Source organism: Amphibalanus amphitrite, unplaced genomic scaffold (genome assembly GCF_019059575.1).
Source record: "Amphibalanus amphitrite isolate SeventyFive unplaced genomic scaffold, NRLGWU_Aamphi_draft 001803F_arrow, whole genome shotgun sequence".
Lineage (NCBI taxonomy): Eukaryota > Metazoa > Arthropoda > Thecostraca > Balanomorpha > Balanidae > Amphibalanus > Amphibalanus amphitrite.
Genome location: NW_024883296.1, coordinates 1 through 22194, shown reverse-complemented (window position 1 = coordinate 22194; position 22194 = coordinate 1). Strand labels below are relative to the sequence as shown.

Here is a 22194-nt window from a genome sequence, read left to right as displayed (position 1 = left end):
TCCAAACTGACCTTTAGATGAAAGGGCGAGTACTTATAGCTAAACATAGATGCTGTTGGTTATTTGGAGCAAACTATTATCAACTTCACAAACAAAGGTTTTCTCAAAATGTATTTATGCCAAGAACTAACCCAGGTTTCGTGGCTTTGTTCACAGACTCTGGGCCAGGCGAACTCACGCGAGTTAGGTTGCGCCGCCATACGTCGGTGTACGGCGGGTCAGTCTACCTATTCAGTTAAAACTGTCTCCGCGAGGCTCGCGACTCGTATCACTGCGCTGTCGGGTCCTTTTTTCGCTGCAACAAAAATGTTCTTTCAATATCTTTGACTCGAGCTTTCAATAGACAGTAAATAAAATAAATAAGGGTCAGGTTATATGTGCACTCTAATAAATCGTGCCTCTCCAGGTTGAGATAGATACGGAGTGAGTTAGCGTCAGCCCGTGGAGCGACAGGACAGGCTCGTTTGTTTCAAGCGCCATTTACCTCGTGGCTGCCATGTATCATCCGTGATTGTGGGGCATATCATGTCCAGCCCGAGCGGCGGTGGGCGGCCCACTTTACTCCATCGCTGATATAGCGCCCCGGTCCACGTAACGTAGCCGAGCGCGGGGGTGCGACGCTCCTGCCCCCGCGCGTGCTTCCCTGAACCATGATTAAATAACTGGTGCGGCGTCAGTTCGGAGCGGGGGCGGCCCCGTCCTGGGCAGTAGAAGCCGTGTCGTTACACTGCCACTGTCCGTTGTTACAGTCGCGCCGTTCGCTCGCTATGGCGGCGTGGACAACACGGCGGGGGCGTAACGGCGACCCGCAGCGCCGTGGGTGGCGCTGTTCGCAGAACTGGCACGGACCTGAGTCACTAGAACCTCAGAGACAATAAAGCTCAGTTCTTGGATAGCATAACGGTCCAAATAACCTTTAAGACAGCGAGGGGAGTACCCTTGACCGGTAAATGTGCATGCGTGAACCCCTACTCGAGTGCGTATAATGGCATCGCTGAATAAAACTAGTTATTGCAGGTGTAGTTGACACATTATCTGAATGAGGTGGTGAAGAATTGCGATATCCTGGCATAGGCGCGGGAGCCGGGGGGCAGTGGGGGCAGCTTGCCCCCCCTCCCAACTCTGGGGCCGTGGGGGCGGTGCCCCCACAGCTTTGAGACGGAATACCACACTTTTTTTGCAAATGTTTTCTTTTTTTGTTGAAAAAGCCGAGGGGTGGAAAATAAGTGGCCTAAAACCGGTGAGAAAACTAGATTTGGGGGTACCCTAGGTTGATCTCTATTATGGTGTGCCCCCCCCCCCCCCCCAGTCGGAAAGTAGTTCCCGCGCCCCTGTATCCTGGGTCTCACATGTATGCGGCTAAGTTTTTTTCCTTGGTAAAAATGCTCCTGATGCATATTGCGCCTAAGCTTAAGCGGTTGAACTCTATTTGTATTTCACGTTGTTTTCGTTGTTTAAAATTCAACTTGTGACACATCACGTCACTGACGTCATGCTGCCCATTACGTTATTGACGTGACGGACGTCACCGACGTCAGGCTGGCAGCGAGAGGTCCGGTCCCTTCCCAGTGACCTCTGGACCCCCAGTCAGCAGCTCGGTCCGACGCTGGCCACGGCCGGTCCACGCGCCGATACAAGGCCCCTGATTGGCTGTTAATGGGCGGCGATTTCGGCGCTGAATGAGGCAGCTTTGCAGCTACTGCGTCAGCGCCTATCAGCAGCCCACACCCGGATAAAAGGAACAGCACCACCACCATCACCGACACCATCACCATTCACCAGTAACAGCACCAGCAGCACACAGCGGATAAAAAACAGCAGCGCCACCATCACCAATATCATCACCAATCTCGGCAACAACACCAGCACCAACACCAGCGGCCCACAGCCAAAAGCTGTGCAGGTGGGGGCGGAAAGGCCTGGAATCTGGATGACATGACGGGAGTAGCAGCCGCTGACACGCGGGACGTTTATGATATTTCCCAGAGGAAATCGTTTGATCTCGTATATTAACGTTCAGGAAAGGGCTTCCCGCGCACACCTGTAAAACGAATTTCAATCATACTTGTACCCTACGAGTGATATCTTTGAAGAAATCGCTGCCTTGTAAGCGTCGCTGTTCCTTTTGAAAGTCCGTGCTGAATCGTCGCGTCAAAGTCATGAATTCCTTCGAAATCGTTCACCTTTGAAATGGAGTGACTAAAACTCAAATAAACCGGCATCAAAGAGGCGAATTAAGTAAATGTACCTCAATAGGGCGGCCGGCGGTGGCTCGTATAGTGGTCCGTTGACCTGAATGCCGTATATAATATAGTGTCGATGGCGGCGGCGGCGGCGGGCTCAAAGGCCGATATCCGATCCGGGCCGGGCCGGGCCGGGCGGCGGTCCGTGACCGATAGCCGAGCTCCTCGAGAGTCGCAGCCGGGACCAGGCCCGATTGATCAGCGAGGGAAGCCCGGCAGTACACACGGCACAAAGGACTGAAGTCACATCTGTGCACACGGCACAAAAGAGGAAGTCGTAGCTGTGCACACGGTACGAGAGATTAAGGCTGTATCCGAGCACACGCCACAATAAGCCACTGCAGTGCACTTGGCAACTGACAGCAACTTTAGACAGGGGTGGACAAATGTGCTGAGTTGGGGTAGCACGGGCGCAGCAAATCCGCCGCCGCCCTAGCGGTGACCTTGACCTCCGCCGTCTGTTGCGGCTCTAAAGCCAAGCCGGCGTGGAATTGGGAAAGCTCGTGCTACCCCAACTCGGCACAATTATCCACCCCTGACTATAGAAGTACACGCAGTAAAAGACCGTGTCTAATCTTGGGTGGCTAGAAGTTAACATTTTCCGTGGAAGGTTATTGCATAGCTAATTAAATTTGTTTGCTGTAGAGTGCAGCTAGCAACTGAGGAAAACTACCACACATATCAGGGCCAGACAAAAGTAGATAGAATCAAAGAAGCTCATACACCAGCAACAAGACATAATTCATCCCATCTAACTATGTTTAAGAGTTTTCAAACAATCGTATGCCATAGATTTCACCACAGTTATGTTTGACGTCGGTTTCATTTCGTCACCCCTTGCATCGTCTTCACTTCATTACTTAATCCACTACCCATGTCACAGTCTGCTGCCCTCATATGTCCCATGGAGTCCTCATAGACCACCACGCCCATGTCGTGAGGACCTTTAGTAGACGTTTTGAACGTGTAGGTCGTGGCGGCGGAGGCATACCAAATACCTTGGCGCCCTCGGAGGACCCGAGCGAATGACGAGCGACGGGCCGGAGGCACCAACTCACCGAGTGACGTCAGGCACGGTGTGACGTCAGACCTCAGGTGACGTCAGCGGGGCGTGTGAAATGGTCAGGGATAACTGTCTGAACTGAACAACAGAGACAAGAAAAATATACATATGAGGAAGAAGTAGAAAAAATTCTGCCTTTGAGAATAAAACTACAGCGATGTGCCGTTAGCGTTGACACCATCTCCGGGAGAATTGAGGGGTAGTTAAAATGATTCGACACGACTGTCAAAATATTTCAGTTCAGCATAGTACAAACACAAATCAAAAGCAAACTATTCTGTTAATAATTAACAACATTTACCACCCACTGAAGTGTTGCGATGCGGGCTTGCGAGCAGTAAACGGTCGTTTGACACTGTTACATGAGTTTTACCGGGCCATTTGCGGTTTTATACGCGCGACTTCGACCGTAAGTGGGCCGTTTCTCCGGCAATCACGCCAGACAAACACATTAATAAATTAAACCAGCGGCGCCTCAGCTCGGTGGAGAAAGGACGGCGCCGCCATCTCACAAACGGCGCCGCCTTCGATTGGCTCTCTGAGGAAAGCGTCTCCTCTGAAGACTGCTCCTGTCATGAGCCCATTCCGTGGTTAACAGACAATTACCTTTCAATTATCGTTCAGTGGTGCCACTAATGGATTGTCTCCATGGATGAAAGCGCAACTGACAGGCCTTATCTTCGCTAAAACGACTGCCGAAACGGGCATAATTGAATGGGTTTTATTAAGAATTTAAATATATTACAAAATTGTTGTGATAAGGAATGGCATGAGACCAATTCGAGCTTCCTTATCATTGGAACACAAAACAGGTACTGTATCTCTTAGTAACTGCTGTTATTAGATAATTAGTTAGGACTGGCACAGCAATCGGTTTTGTCTTTAGAACCATGCTCTGACAGAATACCTGCTACTGCCTGCATGTTGTTTGTAGGACGACAGACTACATGGTAAGTACATACATATATGTGTGAATAGGTACTGTGCTGGACTGACAGTTCCCTGTCTGTAGGGCAACCATTTCAGTATCCCTTGCGACTGAAACCCCTGCAGAGGCTGACCGCTGACCGCCGCGTTATACTCGAGTCAACTGTGAGGGTCGCTGTGGTCAACTGTTAGGCTCTTTGTTGGGGACCACGCTGACGATACGGACGCCGGCACCGCGGCCGGCTGATCTCTATCGGTCGGTGTTCACAGTTAACTGTGAAAGTCACTGCGGGAGACACTGTGGGAGTCACTGTAAGAGTCACTACGAGGGAGTTGTGGTTAACTGAGAGTCACTGTGAGAGCCACTGTGAGGGTCACTAAGAGTCACCGATAGGGTCACTGTAAGAGTCACTGTGAGGGTCACTGTAGAGTCACTGATAGGGTCACTGTATGTAAGAGTCACTGTGAGGGTCCATGTGAAGGTCAATGTGGCGGTACGGGCGCCAGGACCGGCCGGCCGGCTGACCTCCATCGGTCGGCGTTCACGGTCGATCCTATCGGCCATCGCAGCTGACCGAGGACCCAGACGGTGCGGCGGCCGCGGACCCGGGACTCGGGGTCAGCTGGAAGCGGTGGACCAGCTGTAACCAGCTCACCAGCTGCCAGTGCTACCTGCTCGGTACCGGAGCCATTAACATGCATTGTATGCAGACCGGAGGCGGGCGAAATTCATGGCTCAACGTAACCTGCATTGCCGCCATGCATGGCAGCGCGACCCACACCGCATTCGTCTAGACGGTATCCAAAAGTGTCACATACCACATTAGTATATCGCCTCGCGGCACGGTGTTTATGCTATGTGTGTACCCGCCCTCCGTGTGATGTTTTGTCGTACCCTGTTCTGTCATCCTGCATAGTATCGTCACAGTTTTTGTTTCCATCTGGTGTCGCCAGCTCATATACCGCCTGGCCGCCGGCAGTAACGACCCCCTTGGCGCCCGACCAGACGGTATTCCGTTTCCCTCCAGAGCAGCTGACCCCCTCTACCTGTCTGCCACTCCCTCAGCTGCTGGGCTAGCCATGCTAGGTCACAGTGTCTGACACTGGAACAAACTCCCACGGCTACGGAGTCAGCCGAGTAGCACCTGCGCGTCACTTTGTATGGAAATGGCGACATGCCCGGTGGGTGGGGAACACAAGAAGTGGTGGTGTGGAGGTGATGGAGGTGAACGATGCTCGGCATATGAGAGATTACGGAGAGGTTGTGTGAATTTTCGTCGGGCGCAGAGGAGTGTAGGCAAGTATTTGAGCAGGCACTTAAAGACCAAAATGAAAGAAACTTTAAACTCATGCTTTGATAAGAGCTCTCCCGAAGTGTGACGTTTCACAGTGACAACAATATTGAATATTGAGTTAAAGAATTAGGATGATATATCACCACGTAGCTTGCTACTAGCCATGTGAATGAGAGGAACTCTGTGCATCTCGCCCAAGGTGTCGATTGTAAGAATTTCTTTCGAGTGTCCCTCGGTCACTGACGCGGGCCGCTCGCAGTTCCTCTCACCTCTATGACGGTGCAGTTGATGCTGAGGCTGCTACCGGGCACCATGTGGTACTGGCGGGTGCCGCTGATCAGAGCCCGCGGTCTCTTCACTCGCAGGTGGATGAAGGTGGAGAGCACCTGCTCACCGTCAGTCACCTGCGAGATAGTCACAAAGGTCAGCGAAGTCTCACAGGTCACGGGGGTCACAAAGGTCAGCGAAGTCTCACAGGTCACGGGGGTCACAAAGGTCAGCGAAGTCACACAGGTCAGCGAGGAGAGGTCACACAGGTCAGCAAGGTCAGTCCTTGACGGCTTGAGTCATTTAACTTCCAGCTTGCATAACTTATTAGTATCATATGAGACATTTCTTCTTTCTAGTAAGTCTAGGCCTTGCAGAGTTGATGGATCAATATCACTCTAGAACAGCATATGGTGCATCGTGGGATTAGTTTTGGGACACAAAAGCCTTTTCATGCGAGACAAGAGCTCAACAAAACATTTTCCTTTCTTTCATGTTAGAACTTCCCGTAAGAAGCAATATCAATTCCAGAAATAGCGCCATATTTGCAGCTACACAAGCTCACACTCATAGTTTTCTTCTCAGTTGCACTGTTGAAATGTTTCATTCTCTTTGTACCAGGCAGCACTTTTCATAACACTTTTCTCCAGATTTTGTCCAGAGTGACTGCGAGAATGAACGGCCAATAAAAGACACTCCTTGCTTTTGGCAGTGGACGGGGAAGGCTGAGCCTCGTCTTGACTGGTCCTCAATCAGGCCGGGTGGTGGTTGCTCGTGACTCCAGCTGAAGTGAAAACCGCTGTCCTTTCAGAACGCCTCGTGCTCCACATAAATCCACGTGACAGTTCGACAGAGAGGGATCTCTGAGCCCCCGTAATCCCTTTCAACACTTATGTATGACCAACACGGTTGAATCCTCTTTATAATAAAAAGCAAACATTTGAACGGGGATAATGCATTTAACATCAACGATACGAACGCGAATTGCCTCACACCTTAGTCTAGTTATTTTTTTCCAAATCTCATGAAACTGCATGAGCGCTGATCCTACTTTATAGCGACAGACTGGCAGCATTTCTCCCGCTGAAGACACAGGCTTTGCATCCAACCCTCCCCGGTCGCTGTTCTATCGCCGCCGTGTAGCCGCGCCGCCAGCACCGGTCGACCATGCTGAATTATCGAAATCGCCCTTTGGCTCCCGAGCTGCCAGCGACGATCGACGCCGGCGGAGTTCACTCCCTGGAAACTGTCCAGCGGTGTCGGCGGTGTCGGCGGAGAAGAAGGCGGAGCTGGCACAGAACCCTGGGAAAGGTGCGGCCGCCGCGGCTCCCGCGCCGCCGCCCCACGGTCATTTGTAACCGCTCGGCATCCGTCTTGTCGCCTGAGGCGAAATAACCCGAGTCGGAAGGTCGACGGCGGCGACGGCGGGAAGAGAGCGTGGAAATACGACACCGGAGAGAGGAGGAAAGGGGAGGGAGTGAAAGGTGCGGGGAAGACTGGGGATTCTTCGAATTTTGTTCAGGATGCAGAATGCTCAAATATTCGTCTGAGAACTTCGTAGAAACCGAATAGGTACATAAAGATTAATACACTGCTTCAGTGGAATCAAATGTAAAATATTAGACGTCATAATTACATGCGCCGTTCATTTTATGCTTCTCCTGCGAACATAGTCTAGCTAAAGCCTTGGCTTATTTATAACTCTCTCAAGCCCCACACGATACAATTTGATCAATATCATCGAAACCGCAGCTTGCTGAAGTCCACAGCATCGCATCCAATCTGGAGAAAATCGGCGGGTCTGGCGTGACCGTCTGGTTTCGTCTACCGCCTCTGATGTTGTCATCAGGGTTAATCCCACCATCCGCGGCCAGTCTGGCGGCTGGTCTGGGGGCAGACTCGGCAGACGGCTGCAATCAGTCGATCCCGACGCCCGTGGAGAGTGTCTCAGGGAGGTCTCAGAGAGGCCTATGGCCTCAGAGAGGTCGGCGGATGCCTCAGGAAGTGACTGACCAGCATGACAGATCAATGCCACGTCCAACAGCCATTACCGGTCACTACCGAACTGGAGAGACTGTGACCGAGAGATGGCGATGTAAAATAGTTAATGAGAGTGCGCAAGTCAAGGAGAGTTTGCGGTAACTAAGGATCACTAAAATGCATTAGCAAAGCTTGAGAAATAAGGTCTTCATTGTCATGGTCCAATGTGACTCCGACAGCAAACATGTCTGAGCTCAGGCATTGACCACTCCGATGACCTCTGGCAGCCCGATGGATTCATCTTCTGCATCGTTGCATCTGCCTCTGAGCATCTCCGCTGAGTGCCGGGCATCAAACTTGGCGCGCTGTCAGAGCCCATATCAGGGCCTGCGTGCGGCCACGGCCGGCCCGCAAGGGACACAAAGTCGGGACCGGGGCATGCGTCATTCGCTGCCACCCAGGCGTCCGTATATCAGGGAAAGGTGGAACTTTGTGGCCAAAGTGTCAGCCTTGTAGTGACGCATGAGGCGGCATGATTTTCCCGCTATCTTAATGGGTTGGGCGATCTGTCGGCGATAGGAAGCGCTACAAAAAGTGGCTGAACTATACGAAACAATAGCAGTTTTCAAGACGGCTATCTGGTACACATTTGCTGCACATTAGATGCGAATTTGGTCAAATTGGGTGCAGATGCGGTCAAATTAGGTGCAAATTTGGCCAAATTAGGTTCATTGTGTTCCTTAGAAGTAATTAGTTTGACAGTTGCTTATGTGCTTGATTTTTCAAATTATCAGGGGCTGCTCAGTTCCATGGTCAGTTCCATGGGCTGCTCTCACTCGCTTTCTCTGTACCTGTTCAAATATACCACCGGTGGGAACCGGAATGATTATTTTCTACACACTGAAATAAATTCATGATGTGACGGTATACGTATGTTGTAAAAGAGATTTGGTGCCCATTTGGTCAAAGGAGGTACTTACATTCGATAGAGTACCCGTCGTGAAAAATGCTGATACGAAATAGAGGTGTTTGGTATTGCAACAATACTTGTGTGGTATGTTTGAAATTGTTTTAACGGACTTTCACTGGGTAGTGGGTAAAAGTTATTATTGGTCCCGGTACTCCGACTTGTATTGAAAAGTCTTCGATGGGGCACACGTCTTCGATACCACACATCGTCTTCGACGATGTGTGGTATGCTCATGACTGTATAGAGTCTGCATGAACCTTTTTAGATAATTTCAGGCCCTTACCCACAAAGGAACACGGACACCATATAAAGAACCACCGCAGACATGCATCATGGCAGTTTATGAAAAGCCTCGTCTCGGCCGGGCTGTGGCCGTATGGGACCCAGACACGCAGAGCACAGGCCACACGGACTACCACGACTCTCGGAGTCCCCCCTCCCACTCCAGCCCCCCCCCCCCCTAGTAGCGCGTGATGAGACACTCGGTCCGTGACCACCATACGATATGGGGAAGACCGACGGTAGTCCCCTAGTACGCAAGCATCTACGCTTGGAATGACGGATTCCTTTTCTTGTGTGCAGCAGTGATGGTGTGATGTGATTGCTCAATGGTTGTAAGTGCAATAATGCATGGGTGCTAAATGAGGTCATTTTATTCGGTGCGAGCGTGGGCTTCAGCGCTGTATGCAATTCAGGCATCAGTGAGCTGTATCCTCTAATCAGGAGCATACAAATGCTACATGAGCTTTATGTTAGCACCAGCTTTCATGATCGAACCCGAGTAAATTTGTTGATTCCAAGTTCGAACACAACGATTTTGTGTCTCACTTTCTGCGTCTTGTTTTCCAATTATAAGTAGGGTGGCAATGCTATCGCATCGCCGCACCGAGGCCAGGGTTTGAAAGAAAAGAAAAGAAAGTAAACACTATAATGAAAAAAGAAAGAAAGAAAAACAGCACCGCACGCATTACAAATATATAATGAAAGTATGATCATCTAAATTCTAAGTCATCTTTAAGGATGGGAAATTTCAATGGTTGATTCATGCCACATTACCGTAAGCTGGACTGTTGCTGTTGTATTATTCAGAGGTGGACCGTCACGGCGCCGAGGTAAGGGATCTGTTGGTCTTCTCGGAATGATAGATACACCCTGAATGCTGTGCCATCACTTTCCAGAAGATAGTGCTCCCAATATAGCCGGCCCACCAGAAAACCGAATGAATTTCCGAAACTGGGCTTGTGAATTGCTGTCATCTCAGCAGACAATTGAAATAGCTGAACAGCAATTGCCATACGTTGGTATCTATGCATTGCCAGTGATCACCTAGACATATGATATCATACCTTATTGCCGTATGTACGCGTTCGATATAAACGAAGACGATAATTTACAAGCCCAGGATGTCCGCTTGTCCGTTCTTATTCCCTCGGCCGCTCGGCCGTTCTTATTCCCTGTGCGAACACAACCGGTCGAGCAGCCGCTGGCTGCTGAGCCGTAAGGAGGCGGTTAGGTGGTCATTTCATTAGTGAAAGACGTCCGATATGTCAGATTTGGTGGTCTCTGGTACCCATTTGACTGATTGAAAGGCGTTACTGGCGGACATCGGCAGGGCCGTTCCGTCTCGGACCGCTCACAACAAGGTATCTATTGCTTCCCGACAGCTCTTACCCTATCCGCTCTGCAGAAATCGACTGTCAAATCGCCACCGGCCTGAGTTCAGAGAGTCTCCGAACCGTCAGTCTCTTACATAACCTAACTTCAGGCTCCGACAGGGCTCTCTAACGACTAACGTCAGTCTCTGACAGAACCAAATGCACTCGTCTTTGGTCCCGGACGAGAGTGAGCTTCCGGTGGCCTGTGCTATAAAGGAACGTTGGGAGTGATCTGATGGACAGCACCTGTTCTGCGTTCTAGACTTCACAGCTTCATCATCTGTAAAAGACGACGCTGATGATGTATGGACCTGTAGGCTTCGCTTAGACCCTGGCTTGATGATGTCAGAACGTTTATGGCGTGTTTTGCCACGTGGCGTTATGGCGTGTTCCATGTCTGACGAAAGGCTTAAAAATTAACGACGCTATCTACAAAATACTAGCTTTAGGAATTATCAGATCACTACTATTATAGCAATCATGCTGCCGATTCCAAGTGATGCAATGCAACAGCTTTCGATCATTACTCACGAATGTGCTACAGAAAATGTCTCTGAAATAGTGACATCTAGCACAGTGTGTCTCAATGTAATCCGAGTTAGGCAACACCATCATTCCAAAACGCTACTTGCGGCGTACGCTCGGGAATGTCATTCCTGATCGACAGTTGGTGTCACGATGAATTTTTCAGTACTCTCCGGTCCGAACCTCTGTTGGCAGCTGTGTGAGCGTTACTAATGTACAGCGTTTGTTCTCAGAAGATGGAACAGCGAACGTTCGCGGAAAAAGCAGGCCCGGGTGCCTGCCAAATCCGGAAGAACAATGGTGTTTCATACGCGGTAAAAAAGGCACAATGGTAGTGTAGCGTCGACGTCGTTTCCAGGTGCATTGGATCTGCGGGGTTCTGTCCCTGGGCGTTACTGCAGTTGTGATAAAACGACAATTTGGTGACCTGACATAATGACTAAAAGATTGGCATGTGCTGAGCTGAGCAGTGACAATAAGTATGGTGAGTTGAGAAAGTAGTTGGTGGAATTTTACGTATGTATGTAGGCATTCATGTTTCCAGCTACTTTGACTGCACGTAACTGCAGGCTGTTTGAAATAGTCAAACACAATTCTAACAATTGTCTATTTCCAACATAAAAGCTTGCTGGAGTAAGTTGAAAAGAATCTCACATACGCCTTAAAAGGTGCAACCTTTGAGTTTTGATGAATATGAAAAACATCTTTGAGACTTCAAATGACATTTAGATTTGCTCTCCAAAGCCGTAGCCTGACAGCTAGCCTGGCTCCGGGAGTGGAGGCCGGAGGGGCGGGCTGACAGGCCGGATCACTCCCGGAGACCGAGGGGGTCGTCCGGAGCGCCCCCGTCCAGAGACTGACACCGCCCGCCCCGTGAGGAGTTCCTCGACCCGGGCGACCTCGGACCTCGACCCACACCGGGACGGCAACTACAGTACAATTGAGTCGTCGCTCGAAGCGGCTGCGACAGCGGAGAGGCGCAGGAAATTGGACGCCGACGCTCACTCGCGCTCCGGGCGATTCATGAGCAGCGCTCCGCGATTCAATTTGGACCGGTTCGGCCGGACCGAGAGGACTGCGAGCCAACAGAGGTGTCACTTCACGTGCGAACAGCGCGGCCAGTCGGTAAACGCTGGCAGGATCGGAGAGACACTCGGTCAACGCCAGTCACTTGACGATTTCGTAAAACTTACTGTTGAACGGAGATAAAATCGTAGCCAAGACCGTCACGCCTTGTCTTTTTAGAAGTACTAAACTCGGCCCAGAAGTCGAACTTACGACCATCTAGATTTCTACCATATAATGAAATGCATAGTTGGACGCGATGACATCGCGCCCCTGCGCCATTGGCGGCGATAGAAACTCTGTTAATGGGGCGGCGCGTCGCCTCTGGGGATCTAGAATCATTGGCGCGCCGGGCTAATGGTCGGTCACTGACACTAATATAGCATGTTTATGTAGCGCCCCGGCCGCCGGGAGGCGGGAACTATCCTCTCCCGATGTAATTGACCCCCGCGAGACGTTAGTGCGTTCCTATACGCGCCTGAATCAGTTAAAACTGCACCATGCGGAAGCATAGAGGGAAGAGTGCAATTCTTAACCCGCGCCCCGCTGGGCTATTCAGCCATACGCGCCCTGCTGGGGGGGGGGGGGGGCAGATTCTGCCCCCCCCCCTGTCTAACTTCCGAACCGATGGTCGTAGAAAGACGGGGAAAACGGCAATCGAAAGCTCTCAACAAGGCGGATCTTAAGGGCCCAAATTTTTTTGCTTAAGTAGGTCAGAGGTCAGGTCAAGGTCAGGTCAAGGGTACAAAATGCAAGTTTCTACAGTATCGGCCTTGCACCGTAGTTGCCGAAGAATGGACTGAGACTGATTGCCCCAAACGTGTTCTTAGACTACCAAGACAATATTCGTTGCATACAATGTCATTCACAGGTCAAGGTCAAGGTCAGGTCAGGTCAGGTCAGGTCACCAAAAACAAAATATAGAAAAGGGCATGTGCGACACATGTTTTATGGGTCATTTTACTCATAGAATTCAATAGGCACACTCAATATGTGATATGGACCACCTCTGGATGAATTTCAGGTCGAGGTCAGGTCAAGGTCAGGTCAAGTGAGGTCAAATTTTGAAGTTGGTTGTTAAGGCCTGAAAAGGTGTCTATCTGATGCAGTTTTCACGGCGAATCGAATGGTGCTATTTTTGTTTCCGTACGAGGTCTAGAACATCCAAAAAAATCATTTTTCAAAATTTTTGTGTGTCGTGACGTCATAAAATTTTAAATAACTCCCACATTTTTGAACCGATTCTTCTAAAAATTGGTATGTAGGTGCACATAGACCACTTCTTTGACATATATTCCGTATTTTTGGATTCACTCAAAATTTTGAATTTTATAAATATTTTCCCAAAAAAGTCAGTTTTTTGAAAAACAATTTGGTCCAAAATTCAAAATTTTCAAAAATCCGAGATAGCCATTTGATAGACAAAGTAGAATCACGTATAACCTTTTTTGTTACGTCTTGATTGCTTTAAAAATGAAGATGTTAGCGGCGTTTGAAATTTTGCCGTTTTTGAGGCGAAATGGCGAACATGACGTCACTAAAACGTCAATTTCTCAAAAATTTTCCGACGGATTTCGCTCAAATTTTCAGGGAACGTGTCAAATTGATGTATGATAAGCTACTGCAAGTTTGACGTCGCTGGCGTAACGCGTTTAGAAGTTATTGGCGAAAAACGGGAGGAGGGCAGATTCTGCCCCCCCAGCGGGGCGCGGGTTAAAGTGCAAAGCGAATCCCATTTCGTGTAAAATCTGTTGTATTCAGTGTTGAGTGTTAAAGCAGTGATCAGGAGGCTCAGGATGTTACTTATGCACTTCGTAAAACACCAGCACTAAACATAATTCAGATGAGTATAAATGCTAAAACGTTAGGCGGCACGGGCGGACATCGATAGCAGCGCCTCTATCGGTCACTAGGGAAAGCTGGGCTGTAGGCGACGAAATACCGGCTGAGTTGTCACAAGTTAAATAGGTTTATAGACATCCGTCTTGTGAAAAAGTTGAACTTTTGCCTTCAATATTTCTACAGGCAATTTTAGAAGAGCCTCCACATAGATTACAAAACCGTTTAAATTATTTTATTCACTTCAAGCCTTCCCTATTGTTCTTGATGATGCGGGAACTATTTCTAATTAGTGTTTCTAGCTTAGTAAAAGAACATATTGTGCAAACGATGAAAAAAGCATAAATGGAAGATTTTAAATGCAATTTTCTGTAACAAATAATGGTAAATTCTTTACACATCAAGGAAAAAATGCATGCTAACTGATAATTTAAAGTTCTTGGGGCCAGTTGGTTTCTTCTTTTCTTATGTCGCCCCAATGGCCGCGAATACACTTGTGATAACGCCTATCGATAGCAATTAACCCGGCAGGCGGTGGGCCTACCAGCCACCTTCCGCGCGGTGGGGGGGGCACTTTTTTGCCCCCCCCCCGTATCTCCGAAACTACTGGACGGATCCAGAAAATTCAAACGGCGTTCGATAGCCCTGTCAAATTTGTCGAAGGAAACCAAATTTCATTGACCTCGGGGTCACCGATGACGTCACAGGTCAGGTCAAAGATAAAATGTTTCACCGTTCACGGGGCTTCTAGGGAAAGCGCTATAACACCGAGTAAAACGCATTTTGTCGAAAATCAGCGATAAGGCGTCAGTTGTCTAGTACATATGTTGCTATTAGAGGTCACTGGTCATACCAGGTCAGGTCACAGGTCAGGTCACCAAAGGTCACCAAAGGTCACCACATGAGCCCAACATTACTAAGGTTATGCGATGCATGTTTTATGGCCAGTTTTTCATTTCCAACTCAATGGTGTTGGTTATCAGACCATCAGGTACGGTTTAGGTCACTTTCTGGTGGAGGTCAGGTCAAGGTCAGGTCAAAAAAGGTCAAATTTCAAAGTTGATATTTTTGCATAAAATTGGTATCTATTCGATGCAGCTCGTCACGGGGAGTCTAATGGTGGTCTTTGTTTTGCGCTACGAGGTCTAGAATTGCTAAAAATTGAGTTTGAAAATTTGACGTCATCAATTTTGAACAGTTTTTTCGCTATAACTTGGCCAAAAAAGAGGTATCGATCTCAAATTTGGTATGTAGATAGAAGGCGGTAGGGGCTATCACATATATTCCATTTTTTCGAAATTCAAAAACACTTTTTGGATTTTTTGGCTATCATATTCAAAAAATCTGTTTTTTGATTTTATGGGGTCAAAATAAAAAAATCGAAAAACCGAAATAGCAGATTTGTAGTCCTTTTAATTCCACACCTTTTATGTTTGAAACATTTTTCTGTATCTCTCAAGCTGTAGGCCTGACAGCTCTTCCCGCGAAACCTTTTTTTTTGGTCGAAAATGGCAAAAATGACGTCACTCTGACGTCATTAGCGGCCAACCTATCACAGCCTTTGGAAAATTTTTGGTCACCATGTGCGCTAGCTGCTCCCGGTAAGGTACTGAAAGTTTGATGACGATCGGCACAGCGGTTCTCGAGATATATCGAAAAAACTAAAGGGGGGGGCAAAAAATGCCCCCCCCCCACCGCCTGGAAGGTTAAGATGCAATTCCCATTCATCTGTTACAGCAGTTTCACCTGGCTGCTCATTTTATCAGCCATGAATGCAGCTTTTCACGCATATTATGATAACCTGACGATGCATTGCACTAGAGGCTGCCACCATAAACACTAAACAAGTCCGTAATAGACCAGATTGGGCCGTGGCCATCCATTTTCCTGTCAGACCAGCGCATATGTATGCCGGCCGCGAGGGCAGGTACCTCGCCCCTTGCATATAAAGTGTGATGAGCTGGCATAGGGAGACAATGCTTACGGCGACGACGCGTCATCACATATGGATGGCACAATATGCGCCAAGAAACACGCAATATTGTATACAATGATCAATGGAGAGTTGCGCCGCTGAATATCGACAAGGTACGCACATTTTATTCACAGATAAATAAATTTCGAAACAGCGTATCTAATAAAGCTGTCATAAAAATTGCTGGAATATTTTTGCGAAGATTTTTTTTTTATAAATTTAGTCCGAATGGTTGAATGGGTGGATTTGAGGAATCAGAGCCCGCACTAAGCATAGCTTGTTGTGCTGACCCTGACCCCACCACCCGATCGCGCAATTCCGGTTGTATGGCAGAATTTTGTCCGAACGTTTAACGTGCCCTCACGACTGGACACGGCCCCCTCCGCTCACTCACGTTACCTGGCTTCTGTGCGGCCCCTGCCACAGACACGCACGCCATTACACGTAGGAGCTAAATGTGGCCGCCCGCACCGGGGCTTGAACCGGGCTCTCACTACCGGTTAAGCGTCGCATTCCGGCGCTTTAATCCACTCGGCCACGGAGGGAAGATGATTTAATTTTCAAATTATACAGGTATATTATACGTGTCGTCCGCCGTCGCCGCTTGATAGTTTTCCGACTTGTTTTGTGTTGCAGTGGTCGCCGGCTCACGGGAGAGCATCTCCTTCACTTTTCATCTCTCAGTATCGTCCGATCCCGGCAAAATCGAGCGACTGCCCCCGCCACTACGGACGACAGCAACTGAACTACCCCTCGGCTTCAACCCGGCATCCCTGGTCGCTGGTAAACGTACACTCATCCTCAACATCCTAATCCCCGTACAAAATTGTAAATCAACCTGCAAACCACTGAAAACACATCATCCTCATTCAAGTTCGTACCTTGTCATCAGCATTTCACACAAGCAATGGTCACGTCTAAACGCAAAGCAAAACATAAAAACTTTGCTGCTTATCGGTGGCATAGAACCAAATCCTGGTCCCCTTAAAGAAAAACAAGTAAATATATCCCACATCAACATAAATAGTATAACCGCCGCAGGTAGAAAGGATGAGTTGTCCCAGTTTCTTAGCTTAAATGACATAACCGTTTGCGCTTTAACAGAGACCAAACTTGACGATAACATTCCTAGTTCTATGTACAACTTAAATGGATATCACTCTCCCTTCACGCGACACAGGACTAGGAAGGGTGGAGGAGTCGCTCTGTACTGCCATGCTTCCTTGCCAATTAAGCGATTAAACGAGCTCGAACTTGGAGAAGAGGAGTGGATATGGGCAAAAGTAAAAATATCTAATATGACACTGGTAATTTGCTGCCTTTACTTACCCCCAAATCAAACAACGGACAGACTAAATAGCTTTCTAGATCACTTGACGGAGAGTGTTTGTCTCGCACAGTGTTACTCACCGACAGCTATTTTAATTTTAGGTGACTTCAATGCAGGGAACATTTACCTAAACCGAGACAGACAGTACAAGCATAGCGGTTTATCTCCTTTTGACCATCAACTTTACCGTACTGCCGAAACTCTTGACCTCGAACAGATCATCCACCAACCTACCAGAATCACCGAAAACACACAGAATATTCGAGATTTGATTTTTACTAGTGACTCACAAATAATAGCTAGTAGTGGAACCATGTCACCATTTTCAAACCTTGACCATTTCCCCGTAATCGCATCCATCAAAATATCGTGCCCATCAAACACAAGCAATGGCACACACAGGCAAATATGGGACTATTCGAACCTCGACTCAGAACTTTTAACACGATTATTGCTTGACGTTGATTGGGAAGACATTTTAGATCACGACGTAAATGAGGCCACTGAAAGATTCATTAATGTTTTACTAGATGCCGGTGAGAAAGCTATTCCTCGAAAGACCATTTACATCAAACCATGTAAAAAACCTTGGCTGTCAACTGAACTTAACAAAAGCATAAGAAAACGCGACAGACTTTTCAAACTAGCAAAACGATCAAACACTAATTACGACTGGAATCGCTGGAAATACCAAAGGAACGTAGTGACGTCATTAAATAGGGAATTAAAGAGACAACATATAGAGAAACAGGTCCGTAAGCTTTTAACTCATAGACGAGACCCTTACAAATATCACCAGACGTTACGCGAAATAACAGGACGCAAAAAGACTGATACCATCCCACCATTTGAAGGAAAAGACGGAGAAATACTTACTGACAATTACACAAAGGCTACCCTTCTAAACGAATTTTTCGCCGGACAAACCAAAACTGACAAAAGTGGGACACTCTTACAGACAGCTATTCGAAGAACAGACACTTCGCCGGTACCCACTCTGGACAAAATTATCACATCTGAAAGAGAAGTTCTGCAAATTCTAAATTCCCTAGACGCCAACAAATCTACCGGCCCAGACAACATCCCTGTGAAACTTTTAAAATTAACTGCCATCTTAATTGCATCCCCTTTGTCGAAACTATTCAACAAATCACTAGCGCTAGGCATTTACCCTTCCAAATTCAAAGAGGCCAACATCAAACCAATATTTAAAAACAAAGGCTCCCCATCTGAGCCCACAAACTACCGCCCCATAAGTCTTCTTTCTTCGTTGTCCAAAGTTTTTGAAAAAATAGTCCACAAACACATATATGCACATCTTTCCCACCATAACCTCTTGACAGATAAACAGAGTGGGTATCGACGAGGCCATAGCGCAGAACAACAATTATTATACTTGACACATAATTTATACAAAGCATTGGACTCAGAAAGCGATTTTACTGCTATTTACCTGGACATTTCAAAATACTTTGACAAAATTTGGCACGAGGGACTTTTGTACAAATGTAGACATGAATTTGGCATCACTGACTCACTTTACGACTGGCTAAAATCTTACTTGTCTGATAGACGACAGCGAGTTCAGATCGGCGATACCTTTTCAAAAACAGAAATTATCAACGCCGGATGCCCACAGGGTTCGGTTTTGGGTCCTCTTTTAGCCCTCATTTACCTCGATAACCTCTCTACTAGAACACAAAACGACATTTTATTTTTCGCAGACGACGTATCGCTTTATGCATCCCATACAAAACAAAATTTGAACACAACACAGACGTCATTACAAAATGATCTCAATGAAATACAAAAATACGGTAAAGAATGGGCGATTACTTTCAACGTAAGCAAAACAATACAACAGACATTTTCGCGCAGCCCACAAAACACACCACCTGCTCTTACATTTGGGGACGACATAATACCCATTCACGAAAACCACGCTCATCTGGGAATGACATTTTCAAAGGACTTGCGGTTTCATCAGCACATTAACGAAATTTGCAAAAAGGTAAACAGAGCCATGAGCCCATTGTACTCCATTGCTCCATACATCCCCCGAGAAATTTTAGATCAAATTTACAAAACATACACGAGACCACATTTTGACTTTTACGACACAGTTTATGACGGACATATTACGCTCCAGGACACACAGAGACTTGAAGTTTTACAAAACAGAGCGGCTCGGCTTGTGACTGGCACTTTATTTAGAACACCAACTGACAAATTGTTAAAAGACCTAGGATGGAACAAGTTAAAAACAAGAAGAGAGATGCACAAAATAACACTATATCATACACTCAATAGCCACATGCAAAAAACTCCCAACTACATCAAATCAATCATACCGGACACCCGCTCACAAAGAACAGGAAGGACCCTGCGAAATCACAGGAACCATACACTCCAACCACATCGCACCACATCCTATCAGTCATCGTTTTTCCTATCAACTGCCAAACTATGGAACCACCTCCCAGAATCATTAAGATCCTTGCCCCATACATCCTTCAAAAAAGAAATTAACCAGCGACTAGGGATGCCCAAACCCCCAGACTACTACAAAATTGGCTCAAAAACTGGAAATATTCTTCATACCCGACTAAGAACTGAAATGTCTTGTCTAAATTCTCATCGTTTTCAAATCAACAAAGCAGATTCGCCTGAATGTTCTTGCGGCCACTTCAAGGAAGATGTCCGCCACTACGTAATATTCTGTCGAAATTATGATGCCCAAAGGAAAACACTATTTGATAACGCTTCTCGTATACTGGGAGAAAATTTTGCAAATTACTCACCCGACCAAAAATTGAACATTCTTATCCACGGAGATCGCTTGAGTGGCGAGGGCAGTCGAGAAATGGCTTACGCCTTTCAAAAGTTTTTGACAAAAACAAATCGATTTTCGTAGTAACAAATAAATTCATTCAAAGTTTTTAAAATTTGCAATCCCGAGAGCTGAGCGGCTGATGGAACACCAAAATTTACCGCTCATGAGCGACTGGTCAGCGGCGGCGGCGGTTGTTTCACATGTTTTATTTTTGTTCCAGAGTGGTGCCTCGAGTTAAGCGATTGCGCTTTTGCACCACTCTGCTATCACTTTTATGTTGCTACATTGTGCCATATGTTTCATTGATCATGCTTTATTTCTCGTGTATCTTTTGTTCCTTAATAAACGTTTTGTGTGTGTGTGTGTGTGTGTGTATAAGTTGAATTGAAATTACTTTAACCTAATATTTCAAGCATTACCTCTTTTCTGTTGCAATGGCTGACAGCTTTTCAAGTATCCAAGATGCGTTCAGACATTCCTTTGTGCGACAATGACTTCAGATTGGCTCTAGGACATCTAAGGATTTCATTTCTTCTATTGCTTGCGCGCTTCGTTTGAGTAAAAGACGAGCATTTCCTTTATTTTAATAGTGCTTTCAAGAATGAATTCCTCTGTTTCATCTCCAATCAAATTAGAAGAATTAGCTTAGCCTAAATTAATGAAATTTGCAAGCTTAACTTTGAAATGAAAAACACGATCCCTGAAAATGGCAACACTGAGGGCTGAGCACAGCCTTACGACGGAAGAAATAGGGTGCAAGGCTACATTCTCGCTTAAGGACTGCTAGAGCACTTTGTCATTGAACAGTTTTAATTCCATGTTTCCATATCACACTTTTGTACGATATGTGACAAGAATGTTGTTTATATTCTCATATTAACCATGATGTTTGCTCCAACATTTTTGATCTGTTTTAAGGCAGCGAAGCGTCAGCCTCGCCCGGGGTGCGTATCGCTTTCCTCGCCCCGCTAGTTTATCGCGTGACGGGACAATTTCGTGTCTCGGCATTCCTGAAAATCTGACGACAGCGTCGCACGTCGCTGAAACTTTGCGCAGGGTAAAAATTTCACGGCGAGCGTCTCACAGGCCGTCCTTATCACGTCACGGGCTCATAAAGCTGACAGCGATTGCCTTCCACGCTATGAAGTTCCCTTCAGGCCGCGTTACCTCTGGCCCGTGGACGTCAGAACGGCGGACGGCGCGCGGCGGCAGCGCGGCACCGTGGACAGATTTCGGTCCGACCCGCCATTCACCCGCTGACAAAGCGCCAGTGAGAGCGCTGCAGGTATGCTGGCAGCCAGCCGCGACCGAGACGCCTGATAAAGCGTCTCGCGGCATGTGCCGCCATTTTGCAGGTCATTGCCTGCTCGATAACTTCATAAATCGGCCTCGGGAGCACCGCCGGGGCCTGTTCGATAGGGCACGCCTTGCGCGGACGGCCTGTTCAGACCGCTGCTAATGTAACGTTCCGTTTTGTACGGGTGGTGGCTCTCATTGGAGCTGGCGAGCCGGTATATGGCCGGACAGATTATGCGCCGCGGGCCGAAGCCGCCGGCTAATGCCCATTCCCGTAATCCAGGTGTTCTGTGACGGAGACTGAATAAGCCGCTCCGGTGCTGGCATTGTCACCGAGTCAGCGACCCGCGGCCAGCCATTCCCACTGGCAACGACCCGACCTGACCTCGAGCGGCCGGCTTTAGGGCCGCTCCGGGACCCTGCTGTCGGTCGGAGCCCGTGGCGGCTCTCCCTCCCTGCGCTCTTTTCTTCCATACCTGAATGTTCCCATGTTTTAGGTGTAGCCTATCGTTTAACCCCACACAGATCTTCCAAACTTTGACCATTCGGACTCTGAGGGACGCCCTGAACACTGACCTGACACTCGTAGCTGCCGGCGTCCGAGTACTGAACCGGTTTGATGTGCATGTTCCACTCGTCCGAGCCGCCTGGGTGGGTTACCTGGAACCTCTCGTCCTGGATGTAGAGCTGCAGGTTGGACGACAAAATGTGCCAGTCGCGCCGGCGCAGCCAGGTGATCTGAAATGACAGTAAATGTGTGCGATGTTCAGCGTTTGTTCGCGGTTAAGACGCTTATGAGTAATGATTTGAGACAGTTTTGATTTACCTAAAATGCTGTTTAGCTTTATTTTCGAACCGAAGAGTCTAAATTGCTACATGTAAAGAACAGTCTTGCCTCTTGCTAGAACGACAAGAGCACCTTCATCCCGAT

At 47.8% G+C, this 22194-nt stretch overlaps 1 protein-coding gene across 1 annotated transcript in view; it reads right to left on the bottom strand.

The window, feature by feature from the left end:
- The window catches only part of LOC122375249 (lachesin-like), a 51632-nt gene extending 29504 nt beyond the window's left edge, over nt 1-22128 (bottom strand). Inside the window, exons 1-2 of the mRNA XM_043354526.1 lie at nt 21840-22128; nt 5798-5932 (exon numbers count right to left, since the gene is read on the bottom strand). Of these exons, the coding sequence (XP_043210461.1) occupies nt 5798-5932; nt 21840-21890 (186 nt within the window). The 5' untranslated portion in view covers nt 21891-22128. The remainder of the gene's footprint in view (nt 1-5797; nt 5933-21839) is intronic.
- Between the last annotated feature and the right edge of the window lie 66 nt (nt 22129-22194).